The sequence below is a fragment of the Lepisma saccharinum genome, chromosome 1 (genome assembly GCF_977018435.1).
Source record: "Lepisma saccharinum chromosome 1, izLepSacc3.1, whole genome shotgun sequence".
Lineage (NCBI taxonomy): Eukaryota > Metazoa > Arthropoda > Insecta > Zygentoma > Lepismatidae > Lepisma > Lepisma saccharinum.
Genome location: NC_139229.1, coordinates 104,550,190 through 104,574,153, shown reverse-complemented (window position 1 = coordinate 104,574,153; position 23,964 = coordinate 104,550,190). Strand labels below are relative to the sequence as shown.

The 23,964-nt window shown below is 38.3% G+C and overlaps 1 protein-coding gene across 3 annotated transcripts in view; it reads right to left on the bottom strand.

Moving 5' to 3' along the window:
- The window catches only part of LOC145998946 (transcription elongation regulator 1-like), a 137,061-nt gene that overhangs the window by 106,235 nt on the left and 6,862 nt on the right, over positions 1-23,964 (bottom strand). For 2 of the 3 annotated variants that reach the window (XM_083135765.1, XM_083135775.1), the window contains exons 2-4: positions 22,639-22,665; positions 3,440-3,743; positions 1,777-1,929 (exon numbers count right to left, since the gene is read on the bottom strand). In XM_083135765.1, the coding sequence (XP_082991891.1) occupies positions 1,777-1,929; positions 3,440-3,743; positions 22,639-22,665 (484 nt within the window). The remainder of the gene's footprint in view (positions 1-1,776; positions 1,930-3,439; positions 3,744-22,638; positions 22,666-23,964) is intronic. The other variant, XM_083135784.1, reaches the window with a different exon arrangement.

The following is a 23,964-nucleotide window of genomic DNA, read 5'->3' as shown; positions in this document are numbered from 1 at the left end:
AGTGTACATTGATACACGTATCCTTCACTCTTTGTAAACATGGTTAGGAGCTTTTTCATCTTCATTAATGAGAATGAAAATTATATTACAAGAAACTACAGAAATGATTATGGCTTTATCACAATCCAATCATGTAGATTGAATTGTATCTTTTGAAAATCCGCTGTATGAAGGAACAAGCTACCGGAGTAATAAGTGAGGTGAGTATATATAGGGATTCTAATTACAAACACTAATGATTAAAGCAGTACTGGAGGAAAAAAATTAAACTGCAAATATATCTGTACATTTCTGTACACCAGGCTAAAAAAAAGTTAAAATAGTGTGAATGGACATAAATCCGTAAGCATTTGTAGCCTAGAAAGGACAAACATGGAAACAAATTAAAATGGTGTAGATATTAAACTGATCTCAAAGAGACATCGGGAGTAATCAGTTTGGTACAACAAACTAAAAACTCAGTCAATGCTGGAAGACTGGTCCCCCTGCAGAGAAGACAGATTCCGTGAGAGTAATAAGTTTTGTGAAAATAATACTTTAAACAAGTAAGTTCTTCTTAATCTATGTAGGAAAAACAGCAAATAATAATGAAAATCTATTTGTAGTAGTGAATATATATATATATAGATAATAAACAGTAAATAGGAAAAGCATATGAAAGTTGGGAAAATTGAAAAATGTCATCTGATGATAAATATTCTCAGACTCAATGTCACCAACACAATAGGAGAATTTGCAGTTCTAATTTGGTAACCCATGGTAGGCACATTTCATAATGCCTGCATTACGTTCAGCTGGCACACACACTACAAGTGATGTAAAAACTCAAAACAAGAAAGAAAAGACTGTAGTGGAACCTAGATTTTGTTTTCAGATAACAAATGTGGGGGGGGGGAATGCAAAATTTGGGAAAATTGTCTATTAAGAATGAATATATTATGCGGGAAAAATACAAAATCCGAGAATGTGAAATTGGGCTTCCATTGTATCATCTAGCAACGTAGAATTCAGGACAATTGGAAAGAATATGATACTATTACATATTCTTTACGATATAAAGGTTCAAAGGATGGTGTACTTACTGTGATGCAGTTGCAGCCACGAAGAAAACTCCCAGAAACCACATGAAAAACCTAAGTATTTTAAAGTTATTGTATAACCGTGAATTGATTAAAAAAACCTATTCAAAAGGTTTAGACTGAACATGCCATGAAATGTCACAATCTTTGACGGTTTATTGTAGCTACACAAGCGTTATCACTCTCTGTAAAGAAGCAAAAGTCACATATCTAGCGATTGCAAGGAATGTTATAGGTATAACTGTCGAACAGTCTTGGTAGAACACAGAAACTGCACCATCCTTTTGGTATTCTTATCTTATCTGGTACTACTATCATTGAGCTAGTGGCCATCTTTGAGTAAATCAGAATGCAGAAACAAAGGAGCTCAAACCCATGAGGAGCCAGAAGGAATGGAGCATAGGTAAGTACTAGGGATGGCCAATCGGATCATTTGAAATCCAGATATTTATTATCCAGATTTTGTGGCCAACCCTAGTAACAAATAAAATCCGAAATATTATAACCTGGAATTCACTACGTAAGCTGCTTCAAAACTTATCATCCTTTAGTTGCGATAATGCAAAAGCCATTCCAGCACTGCAACACACACACATTTATACTTCTCTAAGGTACGTAACGAGTTAAAACAAAATATCACAAGCTAAAACTATGATTCTGCATCTATATTTCAACATGACTGTGACAATTTACTAACCATTGAATTAGTGGTCTGTGTGTTCCCTGCAGACGACTGCAGCTGCCCCTGCTGTTGCTGCTGCTGGGGTGGTGGTGGTCCTCCCATTGGTGGTGGTGGCCCGTATGGTCCTGGGGGAGGCATTCCCATATGTCCCATCATGTGAGGTGGGGGCTACATGAAAAAATATTTGCACTATAATATTTAACATCCTAAATGACAAGCTGAGAACTTGCAAATAAACTTTAAAAATCAACATTTCCACCTTCCCAGGTATTCTTTTACAATGAATATCCATAAACTTTAGGTTAAAAGATTAAAAATCGGCAACTTACGTGTGTGAGTATGAGATTTTTCTTACTACGTTTCGGAGGTTACACTACCTCCTTCTTCAGGTTGAAACGATGTTATTCAGACACCTGACATGGTGCCTCGTCGTGAAAGTGAAGGTTAAGGATTTAGGTTAAAAAGTTGCTTGAAGGACACTTTCTAAAAAAGAATATAAATTACACATCTAAAACCGCGCAATACTATAAAAACAAAATAACATCCAAGGCTGAAGTCGGCGACTTCAGCCTTGGATGTTCTTTTGTTTTTATAGTATTGCGCGGTTTTAGATGTGTAATTTATATTCTTTTTTAGAAAGTGTCCTTCAAGCAACTTTTTAACCTAAATCCTTAACCTTCACTTTCACGACGAGGCACCATGTCAGGTGTCTGAATAACATCGTTTCAACCTGAAGAAGGAGGTAGTGTAACCTCCGAAACGTAGTAAGAAAAATCTCATACTCACACACGTAAGTTGCCGATTTTTAATCTTTTAACCTAAAGTTTATATTTAATTGTGAGTAATTCGCACATTACCAGTATGTTAATGAATATCCAGACCTTTCTGAGGTGTTCCTTGCTTTAACTTGGTATAGAAAATATTTTTAGACTGAGGAAATGACAGCAGTAGCAAGAAGCACAATAGTGCCCCATCTTTTCTACATTCATGCACTGAACCCTAAGTTTATTTCTATCTTGGATGTGGAAAATTAGCATTGAACCCTAAGTTTATTTCTATCTTGAATTTCATCCATGCCGTTGCACTTACAACAAAACTTTCCACCAGGAAGAAGGCCTGGTAGTGAAGCTACAGAATTTCTGATGTTTCCTCCTCAGTACACAAATAGATATGAAAGTTCAAGAGTCAGAACACTGCCATTTTCTACTGTATGTAGGAGATACAGTACATGAGAATTTCACTCATCCTACTGAAATGTCTTTGTACAGTCAGGAGAAAGTTGGTAATTACAGACATACTTAAAAACATGTTGACATTCTCATAACTTAGACACTATCCTGAAAATAACCTTGCATCATGTGTTACCACTTGATTTTTACCACTATCTGGTTTGTCTGTTATAGAGAAATATGAATTATACAAAATGTTATGTTTTAATGATTCTATAACAGCAATCTGTTCCTGACTGCACATAAAATGAACGCTGAGGCTGCAATGAAAGCATTGCAAATACACATTATACAGAGACATACTTAGCAAATATAGTATTGTTTGCATTTGAGTGAAGAAATGTCATTCTCAGCATCATTTTCACGAGGAAAAAAACTTATTTTTAGTACTATTCTAATTTCTAGTCAACTTTCTTGTTATAAATAGGAGGATATGGAGCAAAGCTTACCATCCCTGGTGGTGGTGGTCCCATCATTCCTGGTGGTGGATGCATTCCAGGAGGAGGTGGTGGCATGGGACCCCAGTTAGGATCAAACGGTGGAGGTCCTCGAAATCTAGGACCCCTTGGTCCAAAATGTGGTGGTGGAGGTGGTGGTCCTCTGAACGGGGGCCGTGGTCCGTATCCGCCTCTCCCGCGAAATCTTGGTGGGCCAGGTCCTGGATGGCCAGGTGGCCCTGGAGGGCCCGGTGGTGGTGGTCCCCTTGGAGGTCCATAGTCATGTGGGCCACGACCACGACCTCTGGAAGGATAACTGTAAATTGGTTCTTAATAATGAAAATGGAACCAGAAACATGTAACTTACATTAACAGAGTTCATTTAATGTTAGATACTCCTCACAAAAATGCAAAAGAATCTAGAATGATCTGTAATCAGTGTATACAGCTTCTACACATAGACAAAATGTGTTCAATGTAGATTTTTAAATTTGTTCAATTCATTCTCTTTTCATCCTAAAATTGTATTGTTATATTAGGTAACAAAAATATATCATGGCCTTTCAATAGCATAGTGGCTAACAAGGTAGCTTTCCAATCAAGCTGACTCCGGTTTGATTTCCAGTGGAGTCACAGTGAAGTGCTTCAGATTCCACTTACAACTGTAGATCCAGTACCAATTGGCCAAACTGCACATAAAAGTGGACTTAAAAAACCAACTTCAGTGTAAATTCAATGACCAGACTAGAAAATTGTCACTCCTTTAAGAAATTCATTTTATAAAATAACCATTAATCAAAAATTATGTTATTTATCATGATATAAAAATCAGTATTAATAGTACATCAGAAATTTTATCAATGATTTTACGAAATTATGTTATTTTTTCAGTATAAATTTGAAATTCATATATAGTCCAGGTAAACTAAAGCAATTTTGACCTAAACCTGGGCAAAATTGCTTCAGAAGCATTTTAAAGTATTTCTAGCTCAGAAATCATTGCTGAATAACATATCCAAAATCGGACCACAGGAAAACTCCCCAAAACGGATTTCAAAATGGCAGACTACCTATTGGAAATTTCCTAATATTTTATGTTTATTTGTGAATGCCTTTTAATATTTTTTTTGTGATATGACTTACAATTTGTGTTTCTTGTTGTGTCAAATTATATTTTGCCTTTTAAGAATGGAAATCTCTAAATTGTGCATGATTTGTAAGAAAAAATTGGACCATGGACAAGAGATACAACATGGTGCTCCTTTCCCCTTTGGGCACCTGATGGCGGCAGGCTTGGTGGCCACCCGGATGCCAACTCCCGTCAAATCGTATGCGATATCTCCGCTATGGAAACAGCTAGCTTCGAAATGACTTCAAGTTCTCAGAATTATAGTTATAATTCAAAATAAGCACATTAATTGTCACAGGGGATGTTGGAAATATTATTCTCGTCCATCCACACCTTCTTTGGCATGTTTTTTTTTTTTTAATTTCGCATAGCTTTGGTAACAAGACACGCTAAAAGGGCACTTAAGTTTCCTAACAGCTCGTGGTGCCAGAGTGCCAACTGAAACACATGGCTTCGAGCATAACTTGTAGATATCTTTCTTAACCCCATTCCATTTCATTTCGCGATCTCAGTTCAGTCGTATTTTTAAAGTGGTTACGTGTTACAAGTGGTCTTGCGATTTTCTATTGTTCTGTAAAGTGTTTGTTAAGTGTTATTTGCATTTTGCTATAGTTTTAATAATGGCACATACGTAGGCCTACACATTACAACAAAAAGTTTTTATGTATGATTCGTATGTGATTACAAATTCTTGTGGGAATGTTTGTAGACGATTTTCAACAGAATTCCCAGGTGTGTCTGTTCCACACAGAAATACCGTGCGAAACTTTGTGAACAAATTCAAGGAAACAGGATCTATTCTCGATAAGAAGAGAACGGCAAAACAGAATGTAATTACCGAGGATAAATTGAACGAAGTCAGAGAAACATTAGAACATTCTCCTCAGAAATTACTCTTGACGACTTGCACAGAAAACAGGAATTTCTGAAACAACAGCATGGTGAGTTACCAAAATTTTAAAACTGAAACCGTACAAGGTCACTGTTGTCCAGGAATTGTAACCACGTGATAATCAGAGTCAGGTAAATTTCTGTAACTGGATTTTGGGGAATGTTCATGGTAGGGTATTTGATCCACGTTTAATATTCTTCTCTGACAAAGCATGGTTCCACTTAAGGGGCCATGTTGCGTCACAGAATAACAGGTATTGGAGCTCGGATAAACAAAATTTTATACACGAAACTCCTTTGCATGACCAGAAAATCGGTGTTTTGTGCGCAGTAAATGCATACAGACTTACAGGGCCAATATTTTATGAAAATATCATAAATGCACAGAGATACAGGGACACACTGTCCCTATGAAGAAACTGTAGAAACGTAGCAATTCAATGAACTAAAAAATTGTTCAACTGTATCAGTATCTTCCTTTGATATTGAGTGATGCCATCCTGTTGAACCAACAGGAACTGGGGCACCCACAATCTTTAAAACATAGCGAATTGGAAGTGATGGTGTGGTGTTGGTGTCTTGAAGCTGGAAATCTGTATCCAGCAGCCGGTTCATGTGGTAGCAAAGTTCACAACAATTTAATTTAACTCACAACTGATATCTATAACCTCTGCAATCCACCAGTCACAGACATACACACAGGCCACAAACATCCCTCTTTGTGGGTTGTAAATCTGAATATTCTCCTTCCGTTTCCGAGATCTTGGTTGGACATATTAATTTTTTTTCTTTCTTGCATTTTAAAGTTCGTGCAATATAGGTTAGCCCATCACTTGTGAGTCCAGACATGTGTCTTCTGAATTCCTTTCACAGGGGTAGTTTGGTTGGATCATGCTTTTATTTTCTGCTGGCGGAATTCATCAACTTCCTCTTTGAGCAACAATATGAGGGCTGTTGATGTGTATGACTTCACCACTCTTGTAAAATCCTCGGCATTCTGAATTGCAGCTGTACTTGGGTTGGAAATATTTTGTAGCATGTTGCATCAGTAGGCCTCCTACACCATCGCAAGGCCCCTTCCCCTGACCAGTAGCACTGTTTACCCACTCCATTGGCACAAGCAAGTTAGTCAATTCAAACAATTTCTTCAGATGTTGGTGTGTTACTGCTTTCACTATCCATTTCCCAAGTTCGTCAAGGAAGGTCAACCCATGTTGCATATGTAACTTCTGAAGTGTCCTCTGTCATGTTTTCCAGACCAAGTGTCTGTAAGGCAAGTCCTCCCTTTCCAGGGCAGTCACCACATTCCTGAAACAAACAGGTCTCTCGCTCTACATCACAGACCACTAAAGACTTCACTCATCCAACCAAGGTGTTATGTGTCACACCTTCAAGTAAGTTCTTCAAAGTTACCACGCAAAATTCAAAATTGGCACAATACACACACAGACAGACATCTCTAGGTGGGTGTGGAACCACCCATTTAGGTCGTAGTGCAAAAAAATTTGATCTTCCAATGTGGAATACTGAATGTTACTTCTTATATATGGCGAAAGTTTCTTTAACTACTTGCCTTACGACTTTTTTTCCAAATTGATGTCAAAATTTCAGTTTTTTTATTTTATATTTTACTACTACAGGGAGGTTATTTCAGTCGTTCACCGCCAGAGTGACGGCCGTTCGGCAGACTCTTCATGCAACAGGTCCCGGCAAATTGCGTTCAGGAAGTCCGTAACAGAAACCGCTTGTTTTCTAATGTTTCCACTTTTCACAATTACAGTTACAATTACAATTGAAATAAGCACGTACCTTGTCGCAAGTATGCTGGAAAAGGTGTCCTCTCAAATACAAATATTTCTGGCACCATATTTCTGACATCTAATCTTAGATTAGTCATCGCTACTTTATCCTCAGTTGTCGCGACAGCGCCGGCAGCTTATCGGGGGTTGGGTGAGTTGTCAGCCGCGAGAGGGCGCTTCATACTGCACGTGTCGGCAGTGATGCCAACCGTAGGGACATGTCCCTAAGCATAGGGACTTTTCACTAAATTTCGCCCGCGTAGGAACGTAGGGACAGATTTTGCCAAATGAGGGAAAACGTAGGTACTTTTTTCAATCTCGGTAAATGACATTTTATGAATTAGTTTATCTAGATACTTTAGCGAAGAGGAGAAAAAAGAACTAACTAACAAATCTCCATCAGAATTTTGGAACATGTTATCGGTTACCAAAAACTTTCAAGGCAAGTTCCTTTTTGAAAACATTTCCACTCTCGCGAAAATAGTGCTAACATTGCCACATTCTAAAGCGGAAACGGAAAGAATATTTTCAATGTTAAGTGATACAAAAACAAAAAAGGGAAATAAAATGGGACCAGAATCGTTAAAGACTGCAGGAAATACAGCATCACCAACCAACATCTATCTCTGCACAGCAGCAGCATGTATGACTTCAAATAACATAATCAACAGTAAACGACTCAACGTTATTCATTAGGGGTGTGCGGGATCCTTTACTTTAAAAAGTCGTTAATTCTCGACGTTTTCTGCCTTGTAAGTTTCTGGAACTTATCGAAAATTGTAAGTTTTTATTCTAGAAATGCAAAAACAATCACTTAAAGTGAAAATGACTTGTAAAATTCGAGATTTCCAGTGCTTCGGGAAATTTCGAACATTTCCCGTCCCGAAAATTTTCCGACTTGGTCGGGAAATTGCAAATTTTTCAGTCCCGAATGTCGGGATTTAAAAAAATTACCGTCCCGATCCCGTCCCGACCCAAAAAATTCTGTCCCGCACACCCCTATTATTCATTAAGGCAAGAATTTACAATACCGGACCCTTCTGTAATTTCTATGCTACGTCTTATACTCAAAAAAGGTAAAGTGCTCCCCTGTGCTTAGCACCACGCCATGAAGGCGTATAGGGGGTGTGGGGGTAACGCCCCACACTTTCTTGATCCGGTCGTGATTGGGGGTGATGTGATCAGCATGACGCCCCTGACCGCCTTTACCCCCCAGGGTTTCCCCCAGGTACCCATGTTATTCAACGCTGGGTGGGCGCCGGGGCCGCTTCCATCGTTAGAAAAGTTCCCACGAAATAATTATTCGTGATGATTTATCTCAAGTTAACATGTTGGGGTGAGGGGAAAAAAATGTTAATTAACGTGTAGAAGTTGTAAAATAAGCATTTCAATTCTCGCAATGATTCTCCGTATACAAGTATGGTAGCCATATTTGTTGATATGAACAAATTACAATTAGTTACGCTGTCTACAGCGTTGCCACACTGTTGATTTCATACTTGGAGAGCATGGATTGTGTAAGAATAGCGGAAGAGAACAGTAAAAAAGTTGTTAATGTTATACAGATTGTTAGGTGGAGTGTGCAGGAGGGCTAATTAATAAACTTATTCATTTCAGTATATTGCCCAAAGAACGTGCTTACATGTGACAGCGACAATCACGATGTAGAAGAACTGATTTGATTACAGGTAAATTTGGCAACATTACATCAATCATAAAATTGCAGGATACTAAAATGGCGTCTTCGATGATGTTAAAGTGCTACGAAAAAAATATTTTTTATCGGTTCGTAATCACAATTACCGCAAAACCATTCAGGAATAGCCCCACTGAGCATTCTCGGTAAGGTTAGGTTAAGTTAGGTTAGGCAAGGCAAACATAGTTAAAATTTGGGCTCGAAAAACGGGTAGCCCAACAAACCATTGACGGATAGCCCCACGAACCATTCAGGTACAAAAAAGGTAAAGTGTTCCCCTGTGCATAGCACCACGCCATGAAGGCGTATAGGGGGTGTGAGGGTAACGCCCCACACTTTCTTGATCCGGTCGTGAGTGGGGGTGATGTGATCAGCATCACGCCCCTGACCGCCTTTACCCCCCAGGGTTTCCCCCAGGTACCCATGTTATTCGACGCTGGGTAGGCGCCGGGGCCGCTTCCAGGTACGGTTAGGTTAAGTTAGGATAGGCAAATGTAAATTCGCTCCTTCATTAATTGTGGAAGCACCGAGCAGAAAGATTTGGTAAGTAAATGTGTATATTTTATCTTCTGTTTTGCATGCTCATGAGGTGATAATTTTTTTAGTCGCTTTACTTGGCGTAGGGACATTTGGTCAGTTGTAGGGACATTTTGACTACGTCTGTAGGGACATTGCCGAAAAATGGTTAGCAACACTGTCGGCTACCAGACGTCAGTGTACGTTCATGTTCACTTCTGTTTGCGTTTATCAGTTACGCGTGTTTTTTTATACTGTGTTATTGCTAGTGCTAGTGCTTTATTGTGTGTTAATTGTTATTCATTCATTAGTTATGTCGTTAAACAAATATAGTCTTGAACAGAGAGTTTTTATGTACGATAATTACGTAAAAACGAATTCTTGCAGAAAAGTGGTCAGGGAATTACGATAGACAGGATCTCTTGAACCTAAGAAACGTGTTGTATTGCTGTTAAAGGAGGTCATTTTCAACATCTCTTATAACACAGGAGGTTAGTGATCATCATTATTATTACTTTTAAATATAATTTTACGCTTTCGGTTTGCTTTATGCGCCGGGATGCTGTCTTCCCTTTCTGACAACTGACGATAAAGTAACGATGTCTAATCTAAGATTTTCTGTCAGAAATAAGGTGCCAGAAATATTTGTATTTGGGAAGACACCTTTTCCAGCATCCTTGCGACAAGGTACGTGCTTCTTTCAATTGTAATTGTAACTGTAATTGTGAAAAGTGGAAACATTACAAAACAAGCGGTTTCTGTTACGGACTTCCTGAACGCAATTTGCCGGGACCTGTTGCATGAAGAGTCTGCCGAACGGCCGTCACGCTGGCGGTGAACGACTGAAATAACCTCCCTGTACTTTACATGCAAAATTACATTAACAATGATTTTTGGTACAACAATCAAAAATAATCAAAATATTCTACTCCAAATAGGCATTCCTTTATTAAACCGAGTATACTCGGAGCTGTTAAATGTGATATAAATTGTGATATTTACTAACAATAATGCACCGAACAAAATGGTATGTTGTTTATGTTATAAATGATATAATATTGATTTCAAAAGACAAAAAAAGTAATTATTATTTTCACAAACCACTCACATAATTACTAGCCCAAGTAAACTCGGAGCAACAATTTTCTTTTTCATTTGAAAATGTTAGTTTTACCAACGTTTAGGTGTTCTGCTACCTGTAGCATTTCACTTCAGACACTAGGTGCTGTGTGGTATACACGGAAACAGGGCACTACACACAAACCCACATTACAGTCAGGACAGTAGAAGCGGGATTCCCTTCTGATTTTTTTGCCCCGGGCATCACGTACTCTTGAACACACATAACACTGCTTCGTAGGATTTGATTTCTTTGGAGTGGGTGGCAAATACTCGAGGAACTGACGACCTGAAATACTCGAGGAACTGACGACCTGAAAGTCGTAGTGGACTTGGATGTATGCTTGGTCGTCCAAATCTTGGTGACAGTGATGGTGTGTGGTTCTGCTTGATCAGGTCATTCACAAGTTCCAGACGGAATTCCAGGTGTGTTTTTGTTCCACCACATTTTGTGTACAAAACAAACGAGTTCCATATGGCCAGATCAAGAAGGTGTAGGAAAATCTTCTTATAGTATTTTTTGCCACGCTTTCTGGGTGTTGCATAATCAGCAAGATGCTGACCTACCCTATCCACCCCACCCATAGTGTCATTATAGTCAATAACAACCCAAGGTCTATATTTTGCTTCTCCCTGCCTCTTTACTTTCACCATATCAACTGTGTGTATGAGGGTCACTATTTATATTTTGAGCCTAACAATGAAAAAACAGGAATTTGGCATTGAAAACTGCTTTATTGTTTTTCGAAGTATTCTCCTTTATGGTCAATACACTTTTGCATTCGTTCGAACCATTTGTCAAAGCAGTTTTTCCAATCTTCTTGAGACACCTCCATAATATGGTTTTTGAATGCATCAACGGAGTCTTCCGCCGACGAAAATCGTTGTCCACGCAATTTATTCTTGACATTCGGGAACAAGAAGAAGTCATTGGGTGCCAAATCAGGACTGTATGGCGGATGACCCATCAATTCGATTTTTTGACTGTTCATAAAGTCGGTTGTTAGACGAGATGTGTGACAGCTGGCATTGTCTTGATGAAGAATGATCCGACGGCGTTTGTTTGTTTTCCGTATTTGACCAAAGACCTCTGGCAAACAAATTGTTGTGTACCATTCAGAGTTGACCGTTCTACGTTCCTCTAAAGGCACAGTTGCCACATGACCAGTTTTCCTGAAAAAACAGGCAACCATTTGTTTCGATGTGCTTCGAGTGCGAACATCTTTTGTTGGATTGGGTTCATCTTGAAACACCCATACAGTCGACTGCTGTTTACGTTCCAGCTCATATGCATATATCCATGATTCGTCGCCTGTTACAATCTTATATACGTCTCTTGAAGCACCACGATTGTATTTATTGAGCATTTGTTTGCACCAATTGACGCGAGCGTCTTTTTGAGTTTTTGTCAAATTGTGTGGGATCCAACGAGAACATACCTTTCTCACAGCTAAATGATCATGTAATATTTTATATATGCTGGTGGAACTAATGCCTATGGTTGCCTCAATCTCACAGTATGTCACATGGCGATCTTGTAGTATTAGGTTTTGCACAGCATCAATGTTTTCTTGAACAACAACTGATTTTGGACGACCTTCGCGAATCTCGTCGGTGAGCGAATGGCGGCCAAGATTAAATTCGTTATACCAGTGTTTCACAGTGGCAAAGGATGGGGGGCTTCATCGCCAAATGTGGAAGTAAGTTGATCGATGCACTCTTGTCTTGATAATCCACGTCGAAAATCTTAAAAAATCATCGCACGAAAATGTTCACGAGTTAATTCCATTTTATTGTTGTCGCGCAATCTCCAAGGCAACATAAACAACACAAATCAAGCTATTGACAAAACATTTGAAGTACGTTATGGTCAATAATGCCAGACGATTCCGTGCAAACGTCAAATCGTGCCTAACTTCAATCAGTGTTGCCAAGGCTCAAAATATAAATAGTGACCCTCGTACACTCGACAATAGACCAACATATTTTTTGTCGTTCCACTTCATAACTGTTACTTTACCCCTCCTGAAACCTATGATTCCTCCCTTTTCAACTCGTGTAACTTTCAGTTCCTTTGGTAAGTCATTTCTGTTTGTATTTAGTGTACCATAAACGTCTGTCTTGTTTGATATAAGAATATCTGCCAGCTGGGGTGAATTGTAATAATTGTCCATTGTTACGCTGAATCCCTGGTTTAGAAGAGGATGTAAGAGAAAGACATAACACGGGAAGACACTGGTAAATCTTTGTATTCTTCCATGAAGTGTGTATCTTTCCCAGTGTAAACAATTATATCCCAAACATAGCCACTTTTTGATTCACAAAGCATATACGACTTTATCCCAAACCTCGCTCTTTTTAGTGGTATGTACTGAATCCAACCCAACCTTCCGTTGAACATAAGAAGACTTTCGTCAATAGACAGTTCTCTTTCTGGCGTAACAAGTGTTTGAAATTTCTGCCGCAGATGTTCAATAATGGGCCATATTTTATTTAGCTTTGGATTTGGATGGATTGCTGCATCATAGGTTTGATTGTTTGAAAAATGAAGGTACCTTTTGATCAAGGAAACGACGGTAGCTCATTGTTTGTGAAAAAAAATGGAGTTAGCAACAATGGATTTTTTGTCCAATAAAACTGTAGGTCGGGTTTCTTTACAATGCTTTGTAGTATTGTAAGAGCAAGGAAAATTCACATTTCGTTCACACTTACTTGATTCCAAGTAGCATTCCCTTCTTGCACTGCAAATGTGCTCGTTTCATTCACTATTAGAGTCACAATATCATTATCAATGTACTGTTCGAAAAATTGTATCAAGCCCTTACTTTCGTCTACACCAAACTTGGCACGTGGTTGAGCAGAAAACGGAAAGCGTGGTGGAGCTGGTGCTGGAGATTCAGGATCAAGTTCTTGCCACACTCGTACAGACGTCAAACTAACATCAGAATGCGAACTTTCGATTGACTTACACTACACTCTGATGCACTTATGTCTGTGATTATATCACTCATTTTGCTGCCAAAAGGACGAGGAAGTTCCAACCGAATCAACGCTACCGAACAATGCATTCTTGCAAGCAACCGAATGTCACGCAATGCAGAAAAGCTGTTGTCTTTCTTCACTTCTTGGCACCTCAAGGCAGGCACAAAAAATAGTGCACGCTCGAGACATCTGTTGGCCGGACTTGCAACTAACTCCACCTACCCAATTCATCGTGAAAGTTTTGCCCGACTTAGTACGGGCCGGTAAAAAAATTACATTCAAAATTCCTCAGGTTTCCGAGATAACTCGGGATAATATTTTGCCAGAAGAGCACCACATCTGAGATAATTCGGGTTAGTAAGGCAAGTGGTTAATACTGTTCGTCATGTATCTTTTCACTTTCACCACTTTTTCTCCTGCAACTGTTATAGTGAAAGAGTTTTTTTTTGTTGACGCTCTGGTGAGAACAGTCCCAGTTTTCTATCAGATAAAATGACTGTGCAATTTGAAGATGTGCTTCATTCACAGGATGACCATAATAGGGACCCGGTTTTCCAAAAACTCCTTTCGCAGACCTCACATTTCTTGTTTTGTCCACCACGTATTTTGTTGCAGACGGAATGTGGTGCAAAATTTGTATCTTAGAAAGGGACACTGGGATTATTGTTAGAACTTGCACCTTTTCATTATAGGATTCACACGATTCAACAGCTGAATTGATGTTTCATATAAATTCTCGGCAAGTTGCACAAGCTTCTTTTGGCTCATTTTCTTCTGCAGATGGAATTTCTACTTTGAATAGTTTGGTCAGTTTTGTTTTGGTGTACTCATCCACAGCTTCAGTAATTTCTCTGCGCTTTCTTCATACATACAGCTTACGACTGACTTCACTGACCATGGTTTCTTAACAGGACTAATACCAACCTCTATAGATGACTGATTCAGGGAATCTAATTCTTCTTCTGCAGTTACAAATTCTTCATCATCCACACCATGGGAGTGTGTCAAAACATCTAGAACACAGAAAGTCCTCACTGGAAACATCTTGACTTTGAAACAGAGTCTTGAAATGAGCACTATTACTCCCAACCTGAAGGAAGTCTGGTTTTTTGCTAGTCTTATATATCATTCTTTTATGGGATATGCAAATAGTCAGCACACTTCACTCTCCTGTGGGCCCAGTCAAAACACATTTCAAAGTCAGTCCTTTCCACAAAACAATTACACCTCAATCAGCAGAATTCTCACAAAAGCTTAGAGGTACTGTTGGGACCACAAATTTGGTGAACTGCTCTCATTGTTTGCCTGTTGACAACTGAACTGTGAATTCATGTGTCCTCCCTTTTATATGCATGGCCAAACACACAGAATTATCTGGAAGAAACTCCAGAAGAATAAAAACATTTCACCAGCTCCAACTTTGTTTAATTGATCATTTTTATTCCATCACATTGAACACATTGGTCCGAGAGTGGATTTTTTTAAAAAAAAACATTATGTAAAATTCCAGAACCAAAGTGGCGTGTTCTCCTTTTCAGGATATGTAGTACCCTTAGATATACAACTCCTGTAAAATTCCCAGAATTTTTGAGATTGGTGTTTTTGAGACAAAAAAGTTAAAAAACTGCAATAAAGAAATTAGCCAAGGAAGTTAAAACATGAGCATTGTTTATAAAACCTGTTAAACTCGAAAGTGGAAGTTCTCCTTTTCAGGGAATGTAGTACTGTATGGTACTGATCAACAGTAAAAAAATCATTTTGGGGGGGATTGTCATTTTTGAAGAAAGAAAAAAAATTGATTTTTCAAAAAAAAAATCAGAAGGCTACAGCAAGAGAACTTGGACACATATTTCCAAACGGAGGTTTTCATTTTAATCAGAAAATTATTCTCTTTCAAATAAAAAAATCAGCAACAAAATATCTTGAACCGTTCCAGAGATAGAGCATTGTTGACCGCCATATTGAATTAAATGCTAAAATTTCAAAGGAAAGGGGGTGATGTGATATATCAAATCAGGCTAGAATTTCAAGAGAAATGAAGCCGCAAAGGTTTTTTCAACTTATGTTTAGCCAGCAAAAAGTTATACGCATATCTTTCACTTACGATATATGCACATTATAATGTTGTCAATATTCCTGTGAGCACCCTTGTTGACGTCTCTCACATAGAACATTTGGCAATGTAGCAGGTGCAACATCATCGCAAGCAGCAACTATGCCTCCTCTCAGATGGTAAATATCACGGACTTTTAGTGCAGGCACCATTCTCTTCAAATGTTTCTGAAGGTAAAAGTCCTCCTAAGATGTTAGATCTGGGGAATGTGCAGGCCTTTTAATAGATCCCCGTCTGACCATCAATCTACCTAGAAATTTACCATGAAGAAATTGCTAAAATGTCCACATAGTGTGTTCACAGTCTCTCTCCTGTTTCAAAACTCTGGAAAAGTGCCATAAGCAAGGATGAAAAACCTGTTCACTTAACAAATCCAAGAAACCCTCACCATTTAAGGTTCCGTTGTTGAATATGGACCAACCATTCCCATTCTCCATATACTATACCACATCATTAGCTTACCAGCAACAACCATTCGGCTGGGATCTGTCTACTGTAGATTATCAAATCACAGGTATTGAATATTCTTTTTATTAACTTCACCGTGAACATAAAAATTTGCCTCGTCACTGAAGAATTTTACATTCCAAAGGAAGTGTCACCTAATTGTTTGAGATACTTTTCCCAATATTCCTCACTATTCAACTATTTGGTGAACGTCGCTGATCAAAATCATATGCAATGGTGTGTATACTTCTTTCTCTCCCGAGATGTTAGCGTGATCTCGACGAGTTCCTAACACGTTACGAGCATTCTAATGCTTTGTTTTTAACACCTCGAAAATGAGAAAATGGTTACAAGCATGCAGTAATAACTTTATGCTGGCTAGAGATAAGTTGGAAAAACCTTGGCCGCTTCATTTCTCGTGAAATTCTAGCCTGATTTGATATATCACATCACCCCCTTTCCTTTGAAATTCTTGCGTTGAATTCAATATGGCGGTCAACAATATGCCGGACTTACGGTTGAAACACACAGCTAGAGATCTCCATGTGCCTAACCTATTTCTTTCATGACCAGGGTAACTCCTTTACATTTTGTAGTGGGTGTTAAAAGACTTTTCACTCGTCATAGCTCATGTAATGGGGCTTTTATCAGTCACATAGTTACACATATTATTTTGTATCTTCTGATCCTATTGCAGTCCCAGAATGATTTTTTGATATGTTTTATAGTATGGCATGAGAGATCAAATATATATTTTCACGATTTTTGGTGATGACATGTTTTGAGATATTCAAGGTCAAAGACCAAGGTCACGTGACAAAATTATATTTTTATCCAAAGGTAGGCTTGTTATATATCACTGGAAAGCTTGTTCAATTCCCTGTACAATAAGCTTCATTTAAGCTTCCTAGATGAAATAGGGGCGGAGTTACAGCACATTTAGTATAGCTAAGCGGGCTCAAAAAGGGCAATTTCTGCTAAATTTGACCTTGAATAATTTAACAATTACAAGACAAATTAAACTAAAAATTTTCATAGTTACTAAATTCCATGCATAGTTTCAACTCCCAAAATTTCATGAAGATCGGAGATGGTCAAGTTTGAAATTGCACATTTCTGTGTTGATTTGGCATGGAATGACTCCATAACTTAGCAATACAAAAATAGAATATACCATAGTTCTGTTGGAGAATAGTGAACAACACAATGGAATGTCAGAAAGTAGACAAACAGGGGATAGTAATGATTATAAAAAAGTGACGGAAGGACCAGAATCCATATCCCTATTCCATTTTGCAACGACCCAAGTTTTATCGTAGCAAAAGACTTATTAGTTCTGTGTTTAATTTATGTACATGTTTGTTTTACCCAATGTTATTTGTTCATTGTCAAATAAGATTTCAAGTGTTATCACACATATAGGAGGGCCTGTATGGTCATATGATAATTTTCTGTGTGAGGTTGCCAACTCCGCAAAAATAAGCGAGTTGGTAACGATGGGAAAAGTGAGAGTTTCGCTTTCTTTCTTGCGGTTTGGTGATAAAAAAAATGAATAAAAGATGTCTTTAATGTAATGAAATATGATTTTAATGTAAGTCGAAGTTTGGATTTTTCAAGGTATTATGTGAGTAATCTTGCGACTATTTCTTGTTTCTAATCTGCTGCATATAGCAGAGTTGACATTTAAGGGAAACATTTGCCTCTGCAAGGCTTTTCTAAAGTAGATATATCAGTGGAAGTGTTTTTTAAACGTGCAGAGTCAGTGCGTTAACTAGTTTCTAGTTAAATAAATTTACTGTTAATAAAATGTTAAGTGATTAAGTGAATTAAGTGTTACTTAAACCCAGCAACACCCTGAGTGTAAAAGAGTTTCCGTACTCCTAGCTGGGGACGTAGCAATTTTGAGACTAGTACAGGACAGCTGATCCAGTTAATTTTGATGAATTGCATTACATCGGTACGGACATTGTCTTCAAAATGATTGAGAAAGAGGTGTTCAAATATTCTGCCAAAAGGTTAACAAAGTGAAAGTCGTACGATTTTCTGAGGCTGTTGTGAGCCCTGTCGGATGGGGATATACCAGTAGATGCAGCCCCTTTCAGAGAATGATGACTTTTGCCACTGCAGTGTCACTGGAAGATGTCATGTCTTACGAGCTTCGTGCATATCCTCATGCATTATTCGAATCACGAAGTATGTTGAGGAGAGCCGACAAGTCTATTAGGTCTTGAAATACCCAAATACGTACACCAACAAGTTACAAATGGAAGAATTTTAGTGTACAAGGATGGTGGCTCTATCCTATTTCATTGTGTATCAATGAAATACACAAAAACATTACAATCTCTTATGTAGATTTATTTCTGAAAAACAGATGGAAGGGCTAACGTTGTTTCTGATGGCTACAGTGGCTTTCCTACGATCATGGGCATAATCCTTAGAAGACGCTGCACCAAGACCAGTAGGAATGTTATTTCAACGCCAGCAACGAAGACACTAGCTAATGAAAACAACCAAGGTATTATTTCTCTTATACGAGTCAGTGAGACAATGAAGAGGTACCGGTGTGCTGTGAACAACGCAGGTGAGGATGCATCATGCTGCAGTCTCCTCGTCCCAAAATGCAAGTACAACCTTGGTGACAATGAAGTTCGACCAGAAAGGAATACGTGATTAAATGCACAGAGGCATAGGCGGTGGAATGGGTGACCCGCAGAAGTGACGCATGTGTGTAAGAGGAGGCGTGTGAGCAGGCAAGAATCGTGATCCAAGCATGTTGCACCCAAGGTCACGTAAAGAACGAAAACAGGGAACAATATGCGTGACATGGAACTTCGACCAGGCATCAGACCCATACGGAAAATTCCAGATAGTGGCGCATTCGACGGAAGCATGACGTCACGGACACGATAAGGGAGTCTGCCGTATATAAGCGCGTGCTGTGCAATGAGGAACTGCAGTGCATCATCACCATGGCCAGGCAAAAACCTATTGACAACACCGTGAGGAGAAGAGTGGTGGAGTTGCAACGAGATGGACTCAGTGAACGGGAAATAGGGCACCAACTGAACTTACCCAAGTCAACCGTCCACTGCATCATCAAACACCACCAAAATACGGGTACTACAGAGCCAGGTAAGCCCCTTGTCGAAAATGCCTGCTGAGCGTGCGTGACCTACCGATATTTACGTGCTATATCCAGACCAACAATCATGTTTCTGTGGCCGAATTACGACTGTGAACTCGAGAACGCTTTCACATTGAAGTGTCAACCAGAACCATTCGCCGTTACCTACAGCGATGCGGTTACCGAGTGTACAAGGCGAAACGTAAACCCTTCCTTTCCATGTTGAACAAAGGCAATCGACTACGGTGGGCACGAATGTACCGGGGATGGACATTTCGGCAGTGGAACAGGGTTTTGTGGATGGACGAATCCATTTTCAATGTTGTGTACGGGAAAATACGGAAAACAGTCACTTGTCGGAAGGAGGAACAGAATGAAGCAAAATGTTATGCACGTCGGGTACAGAAACCTGCGTCAGTGATGGTATGGGGATGCATGACGGCATCTGGGATTGGCCCACTACACGTCTGTGAGGGCATTGTGAATGCACACGCCTATACACGCATACTGGAGCGGCATCTTCCCACAGTGCGAAGGCACCTGTTCCACAGGCGGCGTCTCATCTTTCAACACGACAATGCCAGGCCTCATACAGCGCGGCTGACAAGAGAATGGTTGACTCGCCATCACGTGCGAACTCTGCCATGGCCACCATCGAGTCCCGACCTCTCACCCATTGAGAATGTGTGGCGTGTTCTTAAGCGACGTGTGCAACAGAGGGGATACACGACAGTGGCTGCTCTTATCGCCTGCCTGCAGGAGGAATGGCACCGCATCGATGTGGAATACCTTGAACGACTCGTCCGCAGCATGCCCCGACGCATTGCCACAGTTATTCGCCGACGGGGCAGCATCACACCATGGTAAACAGGATCCCCTCTAACAGTGGTCGAACTTCAATGTCACGTGTAGATGGACGAAAATGTTTTATTTTGTGTGGACACCATACATTGCTGCGTTGCAGCGGAAATTTATGTTTTCCTTTGTTCCATGTAGCCTGCTGAATAAAATAGGTTCAGCATATGCATGTGTTCTCCTTCTTTCACAACGCACTCCTATATTTGTGACTGGTCGAACTTCATTGTCACTAAGGTTGTATTTGTACAACAGTAATAGAGGGAAGAGACCGACTTGTGTTTGTTCCAAGTCAAGTACAATGGTTTCAAGTATCGCAGTGACATAACTATGTTCCCTATCCTCGGAATTCAATCATTGTTGGGTTGCGACATCAGCAAGCTGCTTCTGTTTCTGTAGGTTTCACGGGTGTAACATCACACCCAGAATGTTTCTGGCCTCCCCAATGGCGCAGTGATAACGTCCATCACCTTGTATTCAATGGGCTCAGTGTTCTATACCTGGTGGAGGCACGTAGTGATTAGGATCCCACTTTAACCTGTATGTTCAGTCCTGATTAGCTATCTGTGAATAAGGAGGACCTAAAACACATTCAGAATGTGTTCGATTGGGAAATCCTCAGCATTAGGCAAACTGATGAAAGAAACTGAGCTGCGTTCAGCTGCCAACATTCAGATATTGAAGCCGTTGGAAGAAAAACAATGTTTATGTTGAATGACTACAAGTCATTGGAATCCACAAACAAACTATGTCTTCGAATGTTAATTGCAAAGATAGCTGCAGCTACATCGATTATTACACCTGAGTGTTTTCATTCGCGCACAAAGTACCAAAGCTTTTGCACACACTTTCAAATAAAAGTAGAGTATACAGAAGAGATGATCAAAGCATATGGATGGGGTTGGATGTAAAGAATAATTCCTGCTATGGTGGCTCTACACCCACTGCATACAGATTTCCTAATTAAAATAATTTGATGTTCCTGCATGATGAAAAATGATACTTCACGATGTGGATGCAAGTGTAATCGATTGTATTCTTCAACAGCTCGTGGCAAGTGGTTGCAATAATAATATGATGACAGTGACTAGCATACACATGAGTATCTCTTTTGGGGAAGGGAGTAGGGATGGTTGGAATTGTAAAAAGGACATTATTTACATTCTACTGGTGGGAGGGATACACAATAAAATATTTTGTATATTTCGAACTTTCAAAATTGTAATATGAGGATTAATTCAGAGGAATTTCCATTGAGCACTTTGGTTTTTCCAAGTTCTTTGGTGCTTTTATTTTAAAATTTTGATTTTTTTTCCTCAAAAAATGTTGGGAGGGACTGTAGCCTCACCCCCACCACACACACACGTACGTGAAAGCCAATCATTACAGTGATGAAGACAATTAATTAAACTTTGTCTATCCTGAGAAGTTGACTTTATAATTTAGAGAACTTAAAAAATAATTTTCTTGACTTGTAACTTCTATAAATAATTCTTAATATCAACATTACATAAGAAATGGTACATTGTTGAAAAATAGCTTTAGTTTAAATATTATTAAATATAAATAAGAACATTATCTCTCTCTCTCTCAAGCGTAAATTCCATTATTTTTGCTAGTTGAAAACATCAACTCTGCCATCTTGAAATCAGTTTTTGAGGAGTTTCCCATGGTCCGATTTTGTCTCAATTCCGATACGTTATTCAGCAATGATTTCTGAGCTAGAAACTCTTAAAACAAAAACTTCTGATGCAGTTTTGCCCAGGTCAAAGTGTATATTGCCTGGACTAATACCTTGATAGAGGCAGGGGTCTAAATACACATTTCATTTTTCTTAGATAAAAAACTATTCACGTTCTCAGTGAAACAATACACTTCGATCACTAGTATATTGGTTATTGCCATATATTACATCGATCCTTTATCAGGCCATAAGAATTTCATATCTTTCCATCTCTAGCAATTATAAAGGCTAGGCTGATATCAATGTAACACACTTAAATCACTAAAACCGAAAATTTACTTCTCATGAGTTCTGCAAAGTGGTGTGGAAAACTGGAAATTATGCAATTTTTTTTACTAGCACCCACCGATGTAGGAATAAATATACCATCATTAACAAGCAAAAGACCTTTTTAAAAAAGAACCTCCTCATTAGTAAGAATAGAAAGTAGTTGTACTGGTATGTGTACAGTAAGCAATGGCTCTTTCTGTACTACCTGGCAGTATTAAATGTGTGTCAGTATATTATTGAAAAGTTAATTATCTGGTAGTTCGCAAATTTCACATTTTATTGCCTGCTAGTGGCTGCACATGCTGCATTCCTATTTTTCATTGCAATTAAAAGATCTGTAACAGACTGCAAACTAATAGAAATTTTGAAACTACACTAAAATTTGACCCCACTACTTTTGTATTCTATACCAAAACTTAACTAACTGAGCTACTAAACTGGCCATTGTTAAGTTTCAATTTCACACTAATACTTATATAAATGAATTTGAATTGCAATTATGAAAAATTACATTTTTACTCACTTCAGTAGATAGTTGCTTTTCAATCCCCTACAAAAGACAAATAATAAGCTAATGTAGATAGATTTAAAGTCCATAAAACTTACGTAAATAACAAGATTATTCAATGTCACTGCGAGTTTTTTTTTTTAATTAGCATTTATCATCAAGGTATGAATTCTTATTTTGAACACATTCATTTTTGTAAAGATACAAATAAACTTTAAACAGAATGCATAATCAAAAAAATTAGGATTTTGGTTTCATCATTAAACTTGATATCTAAAACAATGTATCAATATATCTCATATACTTGAAATATTCCCGAACTGGAATAATCAATGTCCATCAGCATTCTTTATTTACTCAATCTTTCAATGTCATAAACGTACAGATTTTTCAAGTTTAAAATACAGTGCACCTTTTTGGCAACAAATTATAAAATATAAATAATTACATATAATGGAAGAAATGTTGAATGATATTAATTGCTTTAAAAAAAGTATCAAGTCATAAAATATTATTTATATAAATAAATTATATCTTCTGATATAGAAAACTTACAAATCAAAGTAGGTAGTCTTCGTATTTTTTTTAAATTGAACAAAATATTTTTAAATATTTTTTATGTTCTTATGAGAGTATTATCAGTTAATTTTATATTATTCACTGCAACATTTTTCATTTTTAAATTATCTATATTTAACAATATTCCTTCCTTGAAATGTATTTATTTTAATTTACACTGCTTCACTTGTAGATTAATCACTACAATAATGTAATACCTCCTTCAGAGTGCTAATAAGAAATAATCAAATACCAGGGAAGTTTCAGTCATAGTCATAAAAGTATTTACAATAAATGCACACACACACACACACATGTGCCCCTCCCCCATAAAAACCATTGAGACAAAGCTTCATATGACTTCAATATGATTCACAACCTGCAGAAACTATGGATCACTATAAGCCTGGGAAAAGAGCCATGAGAATTACTGTTTCAGCAGAACAAAAGCAGTTCCCAGCTTCACATATGATGTTTCACGTTGCCACATAAGAATAAAAGAAATCAGCAGAATAATTTTTGTGTTTCAAAAGAGCAAAGATACGAAAGTAACCAAAACTAACTATCCCAACCTCCCATTAAGGCATTCAGTAACTGGAGCATGAGTCAATGCTTTACAAATGAGGTGGAGAATGCTCATCAATTTTCCTTAGAGCAGGGAAATACAAGTTCAATTTTATGAAAAATATTAAATTTCTCAGACATCTGTTTTTGTTTTACTTGCATGACTGCATTGGTGTTTTATTTCTATTTTATATAATTAATCTATGTAGATGGTGAGTG